This window comes from Leucopleurus acutus (assembly GCF_964270905.1).
Source record: "Leucopleurus acutus genome assembly, chromosome: 5".
NCBI lineage: Eukaryota > Metazoa > Chordata > Mammalia > Artiodactyla > Delphinidae > Leucopleurus > Leucopleurus acutus.
The window spans coordinates 56,129,346-56,147,665 of record NC_139147.1 but is presented as its reverse complement, the minus strand read 5'-3'; the positions used below and the strand labels follow the sequence as shown (position 1 = coordinate 56,147,665).

At 40.4% G+C, this 18,320-nt stretch overlaps 1 protein-coding gene across 1 annotated transcript in view; it reads left to right on the top strand.

Annotated features, from left to right (window-relative positions):
• Window positions 1-3,583: 3,583 nt before the first annotated feature.
• The window catches only part of MORC1 (MORC family CW-type zinc finger 1), a gene marked incomplete at its 3' end in the record, with an annotated part of 179,341 nt that continues 164,604 nt past the window's right edge, over window positions 3,584-18,320 (top strand). The window contains exons 1-4 of the mRNA XM_082839835.1: window positions 3,584-3,753; window positions 7,184-7,237; window positions 11,410-11,444; window positions 17,509-17,577. Coding sequence (XP_082695961.1) covers window positions 3,623-3,753; window positions 7,184-7,237; window positions 11,410-11,444; window positions 17,509-17,577 — 289 coding nt within the window. The 5' untranslated portion in view covers window positions 3,584-3,622. The remainder of the gene's footprint in view (window positions 3,754-7,183; window positions 7,238-11,409; window positions 11,445-17,508; window positions 17,578-18,320) is intronic.

Sequence of the window (18,320 nt, the reverse complement as noted above, 5' to 3'; positions counted from 1 at the left end):
CTCTGTTCTGAAGCTTCATGGTGTGAGGCTGAACTCAGCTGTCCTGTGGTGGGCCCCTGACTCGAACCCTACCATCTCTTCCATGGATTTTGTCAATATCCATTTCCCTGCATCATATTACTTGGTGTCTGACGTATGCAGAATGGTTTCTGTTTCCTACATTGAAACCTGATACACTCTGCCTCTATTAAACTGTAACCAGAAACATGATATTTGTATTTTTATATTCTTGGAACCTACCATGGAGCTGGCTCTCACCAAATGAATGACTGATTTACTGCATGAGCCAATAATGGCTCAAAATTATACATCACTCTAAACATAAATTTCACCCCGACACTCCAACTTCTCTTTAATGCTCTCCTCCCTTATCTGGCCAACACTGTCTCTTCCTGTGCTTTAGTCTAACAACTCTAGTTATGATATTCTGTATACACACACATGTCTTGTCTCTTCCTCTCTCTCTTTGTTCTAATGGCTCCTGCAAGTGTCTTCCTCTCTACTGACATTTACCACTTCTGTCAAGAGAAGACTTATAAATCACAGTTCATAACAAATAATCTTCTGCTGATGCCCAGTGATGGAAAGAAAGTATGCTTCTGGTGCTTTCTGGCATTATGCTTTGTCTTTATTTCTATTGGTTAAAAACAGTTTTGGCTACAAGTAAAAGAAAATCCAATTATAATTACTTAAACCAATAAAGTTTTGTTTCATAATGAAAACTCTGGAGGTGAGTGACTTCTGGCTTTGGTTTAGTAATTCAAGAATGTTTGGGACTGCTTCCTGCAATTCTCTTGACTTTCCCTCATGGATGCAAATGACACCTCAATATCCTGTAATTGCACCTGTATTTAAAGCAGAAACAAGAAAGAAGGGAGGTAGAACCAGCCGCGACTGTGCCTTTTATCTAGTGGTTTTCTAGAAACTACTCAACACATTTCTGCTTTTATCTTATTCAAGAGTACTAAGTCAGATGGCCACCTTTGCTGCAGGGGAGTCTAGAAAAGTAAGTCTTCAGCTTTGATAGTAGAAAGAGGAAAGTTGGGAAAATGGCTAGTGGGTGAGCCAACCCAGAGTGAATACCATATTTTCTAACTCATTTAATACCATCACTATTCTTTGAGCAAGTTTTGGGCCTCATATTTTCCACCGTCTCCAGGGATGCTTATCACAGTGCTGAATATTTGGGAATATAAAGATGGTCAATTATATGGGTAACAGAATTTCTATAATGAAAACCCCACCATTGTCTAACCTGGAGTAGATTGGAAGAGATGAAAACACACTGACTAGGTTCACACAAAAGCAAGAAAATGAGCCATAATGGTGTGAGGTGCTTTCAGAGACATTTCATTATTATCGATTGAGGGTTATTGGCCTCTTTCAACATTATCACCTTAATAGCATTTGTTTTCTGTGTTTATTATCTTAGGACGATGTCACTTCTTATAGTTCTTAGGAGATGGCGCACCGTTGTGCATGGTTGGAAGGTACAAGTGTCCGTTTTTTATGTTTATAAACTTTGTTTTGTGTTTAAACATGTTTGTGTAGAGTAATGAAATGTTGGTTCATACAAAGTTAAGCGAAAGGGGGAAAGTGGAGTTTGAAAAATTTGAGCCGCCATTTGTGACTAGTACGTGAATGTTGCAAAGCTGAAATGTTTGGTTAGGAAGAGCTGAAGAGTCTCATATCCCAAATTGACTGTTCTCAACATCAGGATCAACCATAAGATAAGCAGATGATGTTCTCATTTTAAATTTCTCCTCCCTGTTATTCCCCTAGTATTTTTATCATGAAGTAATGTTAAAATGAATACTGAGGCAGGGCTGAGGGGGGTGGCTGAGACAGGCAATCCCAAGAGTATACGTTAAAGAGGAAACGAATTGCCTTTATGACAGCAGAGTGGCAAAGCAGAGTTGAAATGGGGAAAAAGGCTTTGGGTGGGTTGTGCACAATGACCTCAGGGCTCTTTTTCAGCACCATCTAATAGATCCCCCCTGCGTGTCTGTCATCCAGGCCAACCGGAAATGTCTAGTGCTTTGGGACTGCCCACTTGCTGTAGGAGGGCTCTGCTCAGATTATTAGACGGAGTGCTTCTGTGATAATCACACCCTTCCCTCTGGTAGAAATTAGGTATTACAGCCCATTACTAATTATAGGCTAGTGGCTCTGGTGCCCTCCCAAAAGTAAATTTCTTTGAGGTAGCGGCTGGAAATTGGGGGTAATAAAATAAATCCAGAAGAGGCTTGTCAAGCTTTTCTTACCCATAAAATGAAAATAAAATATCATACTTTCATTGAAGTTCTATGAAAGGAAAGATTGGAAAGATAGCTCACGTTGCTTAGTAAAGAGAATTTTGCTATCAAAACACCATCATAGCCACTGTTAAAACGAAAATGCAATCAGGAAAATTATTTGAAATGTTTGTGCTTACTACTGGTTTTCAAATTAGAGCACCATGTGGGCTTGGGTTGCCATTCAGATTCTCTCTTCCTCTACTGAGTCTTACAAATGTAGTAACAGATAAACTTCTTTCTTTGGAAGTAGAATGAGTACCCCAAAACTGACATTGTTTTTCTTTTTTTTGTGTGAGCCTCATTGCTTGTGTAATGCCTGGAAATCACAAACACATCTAGTCCAACTTCTTTATTCCATAGATGCTTGTTTCTGATTTTAAAACTCTCATATAAAACATCTGCTGAGTACTATTGAACTACCTTATTTGCAAGTCACAGTGCCTTAGAATGAATGCGTTTGAACACTTAGAGGTCAACTAGGCCTACTAATTTGTCATCCCAGCCAGCACCTTTCCATAACACATCCTTGACAAATCTTGTTTCAGCTCAGGTTTTGGTGACTCAGTGCTTTGTATCCCCTTTTGGACAGCTGGCATACACAGCCCTTCCTTATATTTATCCCCAATCCCCCTCTTTCCACCTTCCACTTGCCCAATTCTGTCTTTTGGAACAATACAGAATGTCTATTCTTTGAATCGCGCCAGCACATCAAACAATTGAATGGCAGCTGACAGGTGAAAAAGGTTCTCACGGAACACAAGCCTTCACATTCTGTTCTGATTGCCTTTAGTTCTTCCTTCCTTTCTCTCTCTGGCTGACCGCTTTTCTTCTTTCTTTCCTTCAACTGGAGAAAACACAACCCAAGGGACACGGGTAAGTGCTGGGGTGAGAACACAAAGGGCCTTGACCTCTGCTGTGTAACAACCGCAAAAGGGAAACTATCCATTTTCCTTCCCTACCGTCCCCAGCTCCCTTACTGACCTCGCCTCCCAGATTCTTCCCATTCTGTGTGTTTATGTGTGTATGTGTGTGTGCGATCATTTCTGATCGAATTCTAGCCCCAGCCCTGGGCTCCATTTTCCAGTTGGGGAAAGATAGAAAAGAGTGTTTAGTTAGCTTACGTAAACCTCAATTCGGGAAGAGGAGCCTAGCCCAGACGCCTTATCACCAGGTGGATCCAAGATCTGGACCAGACTTAACTTGCCAGACACTCGGGCCCACAGCGCAGAGTGAGCTTCGCGCTCCGGCCACCAGGGGGAGCGCGTGCTCGCCGAGCCAGGTGTCTGCGCAAGGGCGTGGGCGTGGACGTGGACGTGGGCGTGGAGATGGGCGAAAGGCTGCTGGGTCTGTCGTCTGGGTGCCCGAGGGCCGCGCGGGTCGCGTTCCAGGCCATGGACGACAAGTATACCGCTCTGCGGCGGGCCCAGCTGAATCTGGACTTCATCCACGCCAACTCGTGAGTACCCTGGCGTAGCCGGAACGGGGGAGCCTGTCCACACAATGGAGACGTTTGTCCATCTCCTCATTCTACCATCCTGGCCTATCTCTAATGATTTCTCTCCCTAACACACTGACATTTTAAAGATTAAAGTTGCCCTCCAAAGAGTAATTTGTATTTATCGATTCCAGCCGCTGTTGCATCCTGAGTCTTTCTGAAAATGTAACCTCTATGAGGATAGGAATCTCACATTTTAGTTATTACTAGGGCACTGTTTCTTCTGTCAGGCCAGTAGCCCCTTTGGCTACTCTTTAGGTGTTATATTGAATATTCAGATTGCAGACGCAGGTGACAGAGGTTTTCTTGTCCATCTGTTATTTCCAACAGAGCAAAGCATAGCAGTGAGTGCTGTGTAATTCACAGTGGTATGTTGAGTTTTTGGAACCTTTTAGTAATTTGTATTTACTGAAAGTACCGATTGGTAGAAAGGATGCAGCAGATTTGAAACCACAGAAATGGAAATGTAAAGAAGCCTGGCCTTGCTGCTTGGGAAAAACAGTGTAATTTTTACAGACAACAGAATAAAACAAACAGGCAATATTCAGCAGATATTTAGTTTTATCTTGTTATCATGGAGAATGAGTTCAAGCTGGAAAGGATGGTACAAGTAGTTAAAAGTTAACAGGTAGAAGACAAATAAAGAAATAGCAATTTTGAGCAAGTTGAAAAATTATAAGCTGAGTGCTGGAAAGACTGTGAATTTTATCTTAGAAAAGTTCCTCAGCCTCAGTTTTGCATAGTTTCTATAGCTATTGCTCCCCAACCTCCCCCCCCACCATACTACCCCATTATCAGTTGGTGGTCTGGTAACTTAACAACAAAAGTGACAGAAGCGCGAAGCCACAGCAACAAAATCAGATACAAATTGGCATAGTCTCAGCTCCCAGAGATAAAATTCTTATCTGAGACTGGCCTCAGTAAAAACAGGAGTGATTTTTTATTCCTCCTTTGCTTCACCCCCACATCCAATCCATCAATCATCAAGTCCTTTTCATGCCACCTCTGTGTCTCAAATTCATCCATTTCTCCCCATCTCTACTGCCATCTCCCCTCTGGATTTCTCATAGCCTCTAAACTAGGTTCTCTGCTTCCCCTTCTTGCTCCCCTATGATCCGTTTTCCTAAAAGCTGCCAGAGTGAGCTTTTAAAAACTTAAACCAGATGTGTCACTCTTCTTTTTTTTTTCTTTTTAATATTATTTATTTATTTATTTTTATTTTTGACTGCGTTGGATCTTCGTTGCTGCGCGCGGGCTTTCTCTAGTTGCGGTGAGCTGGGGCTACTCTTCGTTGTGGTGTGCAGGCTTCTCATTGCGGTGGCTTCTCTTGTGGCGGAGCACGGGCTCTAGGCGCGTGGGCTTCAGTAGTTGTGGCATGTGGGCTCAGTAGTTGTGGCTCACAGACCTAGTTGCTCCACGGCATGTGGGATCTTCCCGGACCAGGGCTCGAACCCGTGTCCCCTGCGTTGGCAGGCGGATTCTTAACCACTGAGTCACCAGGGAAGCCCCAAGGTGTGTCACTTTTCTTAAGACATGACAGTGGTTTCCAGTTGCATGGGGACCAAGTATGAGCTCCTAACCATGGAGTAGGAAGCACTGCACGACCTGGCCATCCTATGTCTTGCTGTGATCTCCCCGTTTTACCATAGCCAGAGCAGACTGGCCTGCTTGGCTCTTTTCTGCTTCAAGGTCTTTGCACCTCCTGCTCTTGCTGGAGCATTTTCACTCCAGTTCTGCAAGGGACTGAGCTCTCATCTTTCAGGGTTCAGCTTATGTCTTCTGTGAAGAAAGGCTTTCCCTTCCTCACCAGTTACTCTTCTCCATACCTCTTTCTTAGTAGCATTGAATCATAATCTGTGTTTTCATCTTTATATGTTTGTTTACTTGTGTATTTTTCATATCCCCCACTAACTTGAGCCCGCAAAGTGTAAAGAACATGTCTGCCCACATTGGCACGTAGCAGGCAGTCAGTAAAAATCTCAAGTGAAATGGTACAGAAGCTTATATGGCATTTTTTGGGGGGGGATCAGAATGATTGCAGTTACTTTCCTGAAGGATTGTTTAGAAAGGCTTGTGGTTTGAAGTGCTGCTTTTGTAAAGCATGTCACCGACACTTTTCTTTTGCTCTGTTCTAGATTTTTAAGTACTAACTTTCTTTTGAGTGAAGGACACCTTTTTGCAATAATTGCATTTAGTAGGTTTATGCTTTTTTTCACGAACAGTGAATATTTATTAAAAGGCAACTATTTTATAAGAGCAGCTAAGCTCAGAAATCAGAGACATCTGATGTCTGCCATTAAAGGAGTTAGTTCTGCTGTAGGGTATAATTAAGAGTCAAATGAATGGTGTACTAAGCAATTAGGATAGTGGTTCACAAACTTGTCTCTTCATTAGAAGCATAGTAGGTTTATTCTGATGACGAATTTGAAAGCTGACTGGAGTCAAGAGACCCCTCATCAGCATGTGTTTATAGTTTAAAATTCCAAAAATAGATATATGTATATATTTTTTTAAAATAAATTTTTAGCTAACGTATCATCCTGTGGCCTGAGGTACTTGGAGTCACTGAGACATTGCAGATTATCCTTCCTCCTGTACAAATGAGCAGATGTTTTTTGATAAGTGGGTCTCTCTTGCTTCTGCTACCTGTTTACTAAATATAAAAAGAAAATTGCCTACTGAATCTTACTTTAATGCTGCGATAAGGTTGCTGATTGAAATATCCACAACAACAAATGAAAAGCAAGTGTGGAACCCTGAAGGTGGCTTGATATCACCCCAGAGGAACATTCAGCCTTCAAAGTATAAATAAGGATGGCTATCTAGTGTGTTCTATTGCCCAGGACTTGGCAAGAGGGATACAGGGGAGAGTGACCACTGGTAATCTGTGAGATTATTTAAGGATCAGGGTTGTCCAAGGTGAAAAGATTGCACAGAAAAGTGTAGATTAGTGGTGCAAACAGGGTCCCCTGCCAGTGCCTGTGTCTGCAGATGGAGTCTTAAGGTCTTTCAGGGAGCCTGGATTTTGATCAAGGTTTTTCAGAAGTAATTTGGCCTTAAATAATACAGCTTTAATGAAACATTCTCTAAAAAAACTTGAGTAAATGCTTATCAAGCAATTTTAAAATGTCAAAATTTGCTTTAAGAACAGTCAGGTCCTTGAAGTCTTTGTTTCATTAGGAGTAGACGGGATATTTTGGCAATAGTGTTCTTAGCCCTGGCTTTGTCATGTACTTCAGAATCTTGACCATGCTGAGAAGGTAGTTTCTAGAATAACTCCGTAATTGATTATCTGCCTAGAACTGGAGAACATTGTCTGAACGTGTCTTGAACCTTTTACATTGATTACAGAGTTGGTTTAACTTTGGTTTTCCCTCTATTTCTTCATCAGCACCACTCACAGTTTCCTTTTTGGAGCACTGGCTGAATTGCTGGACAATGCAAGGTAAGGATTATGTGTAAACAAAGGTTATTCAAAGGGACAAAGGCATTTTATAACATTAATAAAGTCTAGTCATATTAAGAGATGAAAATACGTTGTCATTTCCCCACTTGGAATGCTTTGTGACTTGATTTCCTTTAAAATCAAGGTATTATAGGAAAAAGAACAGATGAAAGGAGGAATTCTTCATCTTTATTCAGTTTGTATTTATGATCATACTTGAAGTGCAGGTAAATTGGACATCTGTTTTTTTTTTTTTACATCTTTATTGGAGTATAATTGCTTTACAGTGGTGTGTTACTTTCTGCTTTATAACAAAGTCAATCAGTTATACATATACATATGTTCCCATATCTCTTCCCTCTTGTGTCTCCCTCCCTCCCACCCTCCCTATCACACTCCTCCAGGTGGTCACAAAGCACCGAGCTGATCTCCCTGTGCTATGCGGCTGCTTCCCACTAGCTATCTACCTTACGTTTGGTAGTGTATATATGTCCATGCCACTCTCTCACTTTGTCCCAGCTTACCTTTCCCCCTCCCCATATCCTCAAGTCCATTCTGTGGTAGGTCTGTGTCTTTATTCCTGTCTTGCCCCTAGGTTCTTCATGACCTTTTTTTTTTTTAGATTCCATATATATGTGTTAGCATACGGTATTTGTTTTTCTCTTTCTGACTTACTACAGTCTGTATGACAGACTCTAGGTCCATCTACCTCACTACAAATAACTCAGTTTCGTTTCTTTTTATGGCTGAGTAATATTCCATTGTATATAAGTGCCACGTCTTCTTTATCCATTCATCTGGACATCTGTTTTTGTGTTTATAACCATGTAATAGCAGATATTCATTTGGATTTTATTTGAATTATGTATCAATGTATACTATGTATTGAGAATTTAGGTTTGGGTTTGGGCATTTACTGAAGTCTGCATCAAAGTGAATTGCATAGTTAAGGAGAAAAGAGCTAAGTGTTGTTGATACCCTGCTGTGTATCAGATCCTGTTCTAAGCTCTTCATGTAGAGGTATTAACTCATTATTCTTGACAACAACACTTTGACCTGGGAATCATTATTTGAATTCCCCAGATGTAGAAATTGATGCACAGAGAGGTTAGATGACCTATTCAAGGAGATACAGTTAATATTTGGTAGAGCTAGAATTCAAATTCAGGCTGTCTGGCTACAGAACTCCCTTGCCCCATTTTACTGTCTCTGACAAAGGTATTGATGTTTAAGGAAATCTCTTTAACAATTTAAGACCTGCTCAATAGTGTGTTTGTGAAGGAGTCAGTTTTTCAGCTCACTGAATATGGCATTTGATTTTTTTATATTTGTATTTGCCTGTAACAGAAGATTTTGTCACCTTTTCTGCAGAAAGCAAAGTCCACCCAGGGAGTAGTATGCGGTTGTTAGATAAGGGATCTCAGTGGGGAGATCTAAATTCCCTGCCACTGATTGATGACTGTATTACAGCATTTTGCATTTTCCTCTCGTTTCTGGCCTTTGAAGGGAGGTGACTGAGTGTGACCGCAGGGTGTAGTCATTTAACCGGCCATCTAGAACTTCCTGCACAGCCATGCTCAATGCTAAGTAAAAAGTCCCTAGCTCCTCTTTATATGAAACTCTGCAGGACTAATGGAATCACAGTCATCACAAAAAGGGAAGGAAGAGGAGAAAAAGAAATTTGCTTGGTCAGAAGAGGTGTGAATGCAACTTAGGTGGAGCTAATAGAGATGGGGCTACTACACATGAATGTTCATGGTTAGTCTCTGCAGGAATTCAGGGTTTCTACTGTTTGCTTCTGCCCAAAGCTTTGAAGCAAGGCTCCTCCTGTATCCATTAGTCCTCTGTCCTACTCAGTGTCCATTTCCAGCAACTTGACATCTGTAACTGTGAACACATCTGTCTCTTTTGCCTACGGTCTTTTCTCCTATAAAGTTGTTTCACTCATTCATTTCAACAAAGGAGGGCAAGTAAAATCAGAATGTAGAAGAAATAGAACAGTGGGAACGGTTTATGGAGTAGAGAGGGTGATTAGCAAAGAAAGATTGACTGCAGACTCAGGGGAGTGAGGGAAATGTGATCAATCAAGCAATTCTTCAAGCAGCATTTGTAAACAGGCAGCCCCCGAACAAGTCCAGCCTGTCTCATGTTTCTTTGACTCATACTGAAAGTTTGCACAATATTTATAAAAAAGAAAAGAAGGAATTGTTTGTAAAGTTTGAGAAACATGAGGTGCCACATAAAAGAATCTGGATCCCATGCTTTTTTAATGTTTTTTTAAAGATTAGACGTACCAACCTTGAGGCTGCCTTCCTCAATGGGATCAGGTGTGTAGCAGGTGCACTCTTGGGACCAGCCTATGTTTTCAGCTTTGCCATTGCCAGTGTTCCCCATGGCCAGCCTGAACTCTTCAGCTCCTCTGTCTTCAGCGCACACTGAAGTTTGTCACCGCTGCTTAGATGCTAGTAATTGACAGCAAATAAAGCTATTTAACAGACTTACGTGAGATGCTTGCTTGGTCTTACAGAGGTCTTCATAAAGTCCCTGTGTTACTCTAAGACGTTATTTTATATCATTGTATTCAAGATTTTGATGATTTCCTGGAGTTGTCAAAATTAGAACTGGAAGGTATTAAAAGAATGTTGTGGAAAGAGGAGGAAAAAATGTGACAGGATAGGAAGGAATTGTTAGGGGACTCTTCCTGATACAACACATGTTCAGAGAGAAAGTACGTGGGCTCAAGTACAAAGCTTATTATGAAATGTCTTAATATGCCGTAAAGGTAAATGACTGTTCTTTGTCTCATCCCATGGAATTTTTCTATGAAGAAACTGTTTCTATGAAAAAAACCGTTCAGTACAGTGGCGTTTATTGAGCAATTATTGTATACATGGTACTTTGTATAACGTGTAATTATACAATGGAGATAATGATACCTATGTGTCACGGGTCTGTGGTAAGGATTAGAAGGGAAGGTTTAATATTTATTTGTCACATGGATAATGACCAAGAAATGACAGTGGTAACCCCAGAATTTCTTTAGAGGAGGCACTTAGAAGCAGCAGTTGGCTAGAGGAAGGAGCTAAGGGGCCAACTTTGTAGAACAGGTACATTGTACCTACTCCAATTTATCTGGGGTAGTATTGGGTCAGGACTGATGGAAATTTTGGGAGACACTCAGATTTTCCCACCAGAGTCCCACTGGTTGTTATTATTCTGAGCTTCCTTCTAGACTCTTCCTTCCCTCAACATACCCACTTCCTCGTCAGCTAAGCCCTCATTGCCCTTCTCCTTTCTCTCACAGCCTTCATGTGGAAACCAGGATCTTCTGGCTCTTTCTCCTTTCCTTTTAAAGTTTCTACTTTAAAAAGTAATTTAAGAAAATACATAAATAATATCTGTGAATTGTAGAAAACTAAGAATAAGAAAAAAAGAAAAGGCACCAGTAACCTCATCATTTGTGTGTGGGGGTGTCCAGCATACTTCTCTGTGCAAGACCAAATATTAAATATTTTCACCTTTGTAGGCCATGTGTTCTCTGTTGAAACTACCCAACTCTACTATTGTAGTGTGAAGGCAGACAGACTATAAGCAATAGGTATATGACAATATGTAAATAAACGGTCATGGTTGTGTTCCCGTAACTTTATTCACAAAAACAGTTGGTGGGCCCATAGACCATAGAGTGTCAACCTCTGACCTAGAGAAAATCACTGTTAACATTTGATTTCTTTCCTTACAGATATGCACATGAATAGCATATATGTTCTTTAAAAATGTGATTATATGGTACACAGTACTTAGTAATTTTCTTTTTCTTTTTGTACTAAAATATATCATGAAAGTCTTCATATGACTTCTGGATTATTCTCCAACCATTTTTTTTAATGTTCATATCCATTTTCTTGAGCTTCTTGTGTAACTACCACTAAATTCCATCTCTTCTTTTAAATTTCTGACTTTTAGGCTTTGTAATATTCTCAAGTTACGAGTGATCATAGGTCTTAGTCTACAAATGCAGGGTGAAACATTTTAGTGTTTTTAAAGCAATTTAAGCAGATTTCTCCATTGTTTGCGATCTGACAGTAGATATGTCACATGAGCAATTCAGATTAATGTAATTTTTAAAAATACAATTTCATACCGAAGCAGTATTTTTATATTGTTTTCAGAGATGCAGGGGCTGCAAGACTTGATGTGTTTTCAGGTGAGCAGATTTTCTTTCTCCTTTTTTCTTCTAATGGAAAAGCCTGTAGTTATTTTGATTTTCTTTTATTTCATGAAAATCAAACCACATTCTATAGATTTTTAATGTAATCTAAGTGCTTTGTGAGTTCAGTGACCCCATGGGGAGCCAGGTTGAGAACAATATACTCTTTGAGTGAAATTGTTCACTTGTTAGAGGACTCATTTACAAAATTAGATCTTCCAGGGTTTTGTGAAAGCATCAGTGATTTGGAGCAGTCAGTTTGTCTGCCACGAGAAAACAGTTTTATTTTAAAATGCATATTAACTTAATGGTTATTCATAATTAAGTATACATCATTCCCAACATCTCACAGTTTTAAAGTGTGTAAGTGAATGTGTAGTATGAATGTTTGAAGGCTATGAAATTCAAACCAAGCATGTTTTCTTTACTGACTTCATTTCCAGTCACCAAGTAGTTTTTGCACTTATTAGTTCATTTCACTGAATATGATGCAGAGGAAGTTAGGTTTTGTGATCCAGTCCTGTAGTTAACACTACCTGGAGAAACGCCTATTGTGTTAAAACTGATCCCCAACCCAGATTCTACCAGCTTTCCTGTAAATATTGGCTGTTGGTCACAGGCCAGAGAATATGGTCCATGATATAAAGTCTTATCATTATTTAAAAAGCAACTCAGTTCAATTCAGTTTTCTAAATGTTTTAAGATTTTGTGCTAGGTGGGTGCTTCTGGTTCACGAGGAAGAGAGACGTGGACATCTTGAGAGATTTGAAGAAACATAATAAATGACACTCTTCTTCCCTTTCTACTCCCAGGTTCTGAGAAGTTTGAGAAATCAAATAAGAGAGTCAGTCTTCATTGCTGATAAATGCTAGGTTGGAGTGTGGAGCTTAGTGTGGGAGAGCATCAGGCACTCGCCCACCTAGTGGAGTCATGCTCTGTGCAGGCAGCTTGCTCTCAGAGGGAACAGGAGAGATCTGAGCAGAACCTTCTTAAGTTACTTTTCCCCAAATTACTAGTCAGATGAGTGAGCTCACTGCTTCAGGGAAAAAATGGTCAAGGTACAGAGAAGGGCCCCTTTACTACTACTGATTGAACTCCATTCTACATAGAAGGAAATGCCAGTAGTGGAGAAAGGGTGGTCTTTCCACATATATATCCAATTATATAAGAGTGAAAGAGAATAAGCATCTCTTGCCTAGGAGAGACTCAAAGCGTGGTGGGAACACAGAGAAAGAACACCCCATATTAAAGAGCCAGGGCTTGAAATATGGATGTGATTTTTGTCAGGTAGTGTAGGAAGAAAAGAATAGTCCTGTCTGAGGAATTATTGTGAAAAAAAGAATGGAGGTAGGCTAGTTCAGAGACTCATTCATTCATTCCATAACAATTTACTGGGTATCTATTATGAATGAGCCAAGCAGTTTTTCTAGGTGCTGGGGATAGAGCAATGAGTAAAGTGTTTGATTAAGCCTGTGCTCTCATGGAACATGCATTCTAATGAGGAAAGATAGACAATAAAGAAGTGAACAAATAAATAATATACCAGGTCACGATAAGTGCTAAAAAGAAACAAAACAAAACAAAACATAGTGGGTTAAGAGAACAGAGAGGAATGGGAAAGATGTACTATTTTTCACGTGGTGCTCATGGAAAGTTGCTCTAAATAGGTGATATACCAGCAAAGACCTAAATGACATGAGGCAGTGAGCCATGTATATATTTGGAGAAAAAGCATCCAGGAGACAATGATGGGGCTTGGTTGACTAGAGCTAAGTGTTAGAGCCAAATGGATGAGCACCTTGAATACCATACTAAGATTTTTTGTTTATTTCTTTTTCTGTAGCCAGTGAACCATTAAAGAGTTTTGAGCAATGTCAGTTGCAAATTATTCAATAGAAATGTGCTCTTTTCTTTTTAAAGAAAGATACTCTAGCAAGAGCATACAGGATGGTTTGTAGATGGTCTGTAGACGTGTGAAAGAACGATAGCAGGGAAGTGGGGCTATGGCTGATCTACACAAGATTTTATGAAGATTTGAACAAAGGCAGTGGTCCTAGCAGTGGAGGAAGGAGAAAAGATTCGAGCTGAATTTCATTCAGAGCACACATATTATTGAAGGGTCGAAGGGTTGAGAAGAATTATCTGGAATCACAGAAAGTACAACAACTGTGATCAGAATTCACACATTATGTTCTTTTGGGTTTGTGCAAGACATCAGGGCATGGCAGTATTCACTTCACCCCACTTTCTTTAGCACTTGGCATTGTCACAAAAAATAAAAAAGAATCTTTGCAATTTGATTTGAAAGGGGCACTTCTTTCTTTATTTAGGTAATATGTGTTATTGCAGCAAACCACAATATGGCTATCAACTTTTTATTGCAGCAAACCACAATATGGCTATCAACCTAGCAAACTGATTTTTCTTCAAAAAAGTAAAAATAAATAAACTAGGGCCAGGGCTTATGCACCGATAGAATTGGTATGGGGGTACTTAATTAATCTAAGCATTGGACTAGTTTTTAAATTATTTACTGAGGCATGTGAATTACTTTCCAGTCTTAAGTTTTCTTCAAGTAACTTGAGGGCTATAAAATTCAAACTGAATATGTTTAGCCATGGATGTTTTATCTTTCTGTGTGTATTATTCTAGTAAACGTGGATATGCATTCAGTACATTTTTTTAGTGCTTACCAAGTGGCAGGCACTGGGCCAAGTGCTCAGTACACACAGTGCCTGCTTTTAAGGAATTGGCATCCTAGTAAAGGGATCTGTGGAAAATATTGTGTGCAGCTTCACTTTTATGGGTAGAAGGCTATTGAGCTTTCATCATATCTCTGAGGCAACTGAGTCCCAAAACGTGGAAGAACCACTAGTCTGAAAGAGAAATAGATGCATGAACAGGCATTTGAATATACTTTGAAAAGTGGGAAACACAGATTAGAAAGAAAACATTCATTATGGGCACCTGATGATGTGGAAGGATTAGGAAGGCTTCCTAGAAGAAATCATGTATGAACTAGAGACCTAAAGGGAAAATAGGCCTTAACCTGGAGAATCAAGGATGGAAAGGACGAAGGAGAAGAATGTATAGTCGCTTGAATCTGGAGAGAACATAGGACACCCTGATGGTGTTGAAGAAATGTTTGAGATGTTCAGGATTAGTCCCAGGTGATTATTTGTGTGGAAGTGCAAGAGTGCAGTAGGGGCAGGGGAGGGGATGACAAGAGATGAGCTTGGAGGGGTTCTTCAGAGAAACAGAACCAATAGTAGATAAATAGATATCTCTCCCTGCCCCTTCCTCTCTCTCTCTCTCTCTCTCTCTCTCTCTCTCTCTCTCTCTCTCTCTCTCTCTCTCTCTGTCTCTCTGTCAGTCTCTCTCATTCTATCTATGGATATACATATAGTAGAGAGGGAGGAAGAGAAAGAAGGGGATTATTTGAAGAAGCTGGCTCCCATGATTGTGCGGGCTGGCAGGTGTGGAATCTGTAGGGCAGCTGGCAGGTTGGAAATACAGGTCAGAGTTGACGTTGCAGTCTTGAGTTCTAAATCTTCAGGCAGGCCAGCAGCCTGGAAACTCAAGCAGGATTTCTGTGTTGCAGTCTTGAGGCAGAAAATTGCTGTTTCTTTGGGAAACCTCAGTCTTTGCCTTTACGGCCTGCAACTGATTGGATGAGGCTGACCCACATTATAGAGGGTATCTGCTTTACTTACAGTTAGCTGATTATAAATGTTAATTGTATCTACAAGTACTTTCATAACAACATCGAATTGACCAAACAATTGGACACCACAGCTTAGCCAAGTTGACACATAAAATTCACCACCACAGAGAGGTTGGAGGGTCAGGTGATGAAAGGCCAGTTAGATTTGCTAACTGGTTGGGTTGCACCCTGTGGGCAGTGGGAAGGCATGCAAGGGTTATAAGCAGGAGAGGAGTGAACTGCATGACTGGCTACAGACTCTCGGCATGCTCTGATTTGTGGGAGCAAGAAGTGGGGGAGCTGCTACTGGAATCCAGAAGAGAGGGGTGGTTTCCTGAACTAAGGCAGTGTCATGGGGATGGAGAAAGTGGTCAGATTTGAGAGATGTGAGGAGGGGGAATGGAGAAGACATGTCTACATGGGGCGAGGAGGTGGAGAACTTGATCTTGAGGCTTTGACTTGGGCAGCGGAAGCCTAATGGCAGAGAGGTGCCATTTATTGAGCAGGACACACCGGAAGGAGGAGGCAGTCTGCTTGGGGAGAAGGTGCTGTGGTTTGTTTCAGACATGCATGCTTAATGGTTAGTAGAAATCGATCTGAAATACATAGTTTTAAGGAATTGAAGCAAACAAGTTGGCGCCAAGCCTCTGAGTGGGTACTTGGGGCACGTTAAATTTTGAGGCTGTGATTGTCTGCAGGCCTTCATGGGAATTTATAGAAAAATTAAGCACTCTATTAAGACTCTTGGGAATTTTGAGCCTTTCCCACCTATTCACCAAAGAAATGCCCTGCTTTCTTACGTGAGAACTATATACCAAGAGCTGCAAAATCAACTGTTGCAACTTCACAGGCTGAGGCTTGTGTTAGGTGGTTCCCATTTCTGATAAACCTTAGGATAATAGGGAGGAGTTTTTATTGCTCAACTGCATCCAAGACCAATTAATTTAGAATATATCCCGGTGATTCAAATGTGCAGCCAAGGTTGAGAACTATCGCATTGTGCAAAGAACTCAACAAGAGCTGAACAGTGGAGAAGTGTCAGCCTTAGTCAGGGGAAGGCTGAACAGAGCAAATACCTAAAGCGGGGAGGAATATTCTGACACAGAAGTTGAGGTAAGCAGACCAGAGGACCAGGTAGGGAGAAGAACTGGGGAAATGAGATGGTAGGGAAGATTCAAAGGGTTTGTAAACAGGAGGTGAATTAGAGAGAGGAGGGGGGATTACAAGTGGACATGTGAGCATAAAATTATGAACCCAGAAAACTTGGGTATGATTTTTAGATATGTATTTATAGATTATTTTGAACATTTAAAAAATGTAGATTAGAGGTGACCATTGAACCCAGAGTTGACTTAACTGATGTGCTAGAAATGAATCTGTAAGGATGGAGTTAGTAAATCCATGGCTGCCTGGGGATGGGGTCGGGGGTGACAGGGCATGGGAGGGGCAGAAGGCAGAGACCACAAGGGGCACCAGGAAACACCTGGGGTGATGGTCATGTTCACTATCCTGATTGTGGTGATGGTTCCACAGGTATTTACATATGTCAAAATGTGTCACATTGTACACTTTAAACGTGTAGCTCTTTTGTGTGTAAGCTATTTCTCAATAAAGTTGTTATGTTAACAAAAAAAAGAGAGAGGTGTGCTGGAATTCACGTATCCACATGTTGAAATTACTTCAAGAGCCAGATTACAAACTGTGCATTAACATTACTCTCATTACTTTTAGTTACACCTTCAAAATTTTTTAAACAAGAGATTATATTATGGAATTTAATATCTCTTAATCATCAAAATTGACTCCAAATAACTTAGCTATTTTCAAAAATCAAATACATTTTTCAAGAGGCAGATATTTGCTGCCACTAAGAAGCATGCACGAATGGCTCTTATGGGAATTAGCTACTTGGAAGAGAGCCTGATGAATTTAATAAGAATGACCTGGACTGACTTTAGAATTAGTGCTTTGGTGGAAGGGCATCAGGACTGATCAATTTGATAGAGGGATCCTGGGGCCACATCACTGGCTACCTTTATTCCCTCCCCCAGGGAGAAAATACGTGAAGTTTAAAGGACCAGTCAGATTCCAGAGCAGGGCATGTCATGCTGTATACATAATTTATTAATAAGTACGTGTTTTATGTTAATTTAAAGCCTTTTTGTTGCATGATTGTTTTCCCCCTGCAGTTTCTCATGAAACTGTAGCCAAGATGCCTTTCTGAGCTTTATCCTTGTGCCATAACTCTGTCACTCAGTGGCTGCATTTGAGGAGGACAAATAATTATGTGAGCAGCATGACTGTCTGATGAACAAATTAAGCCCACTATTTATTAGTTATAACTGCTTTCTCTTACAGTGGATAATGAAGAACTGCAGGGTGGATTCATGTTGTGCTTCCTGGATGATGGATGTGGTATGAGCCCTGGTAAGTGAATTATCTAGATTCCTACCTGGCTGTTAGAACAAACAGCCTGAAAACCTATAAAATAAATAAAAATAAATTGATATATATATATATATATATAAAAACAAGTATGGAGCTATTAGGGAAAATAAACCCCAGACTTAACATATTGTTGAGCTTTTTAGGTTTAAATATTCCAGCTGACAGAGTAAATTCACTGTAACCATCTAAAGCAAGACCAAAAGTGAACGTAAATCAATATTGTCAGAAAAATGACAGGCACAGGGCACAGATTTCTTGTAAGGAACAGCATCTGGGAATGAATGGAAAACAAACACAGACTGTGAGATTGTCTTTAGCACACCCTTCAGGTACTGCTTGCAAGAGACCCGAGGCAGTTTCTAGTGTCTTTAGGCTATTTTAATTTTTTTGTTTAACCTTGAGGTAGAGGTCACCTCTCCTTGTTTTTAGTAGTCTGTGTTTTTTCCCTGCACATTCAAAGGTTTAGTTGCTTCTTGAATGTTCTCATCGTAGTGAAAACATCTACAATGCATTGCATGATTATCTTCGTATCTTCAAGGCTAGCAAAAGGCAGCACAGAGTAGGTGCATAATATTGTTTGCTGTGGAATTGAGATGTTATTCCTTCACATAAAGGATTTGCATGAATTGGGATACCTTATCCCTGAATTCTTATAACACTTGTGTATGTCCCTCAAGCTAGGCTTTTTGACCACCAGATTTAACAAACAGTGAGGGAGTTCA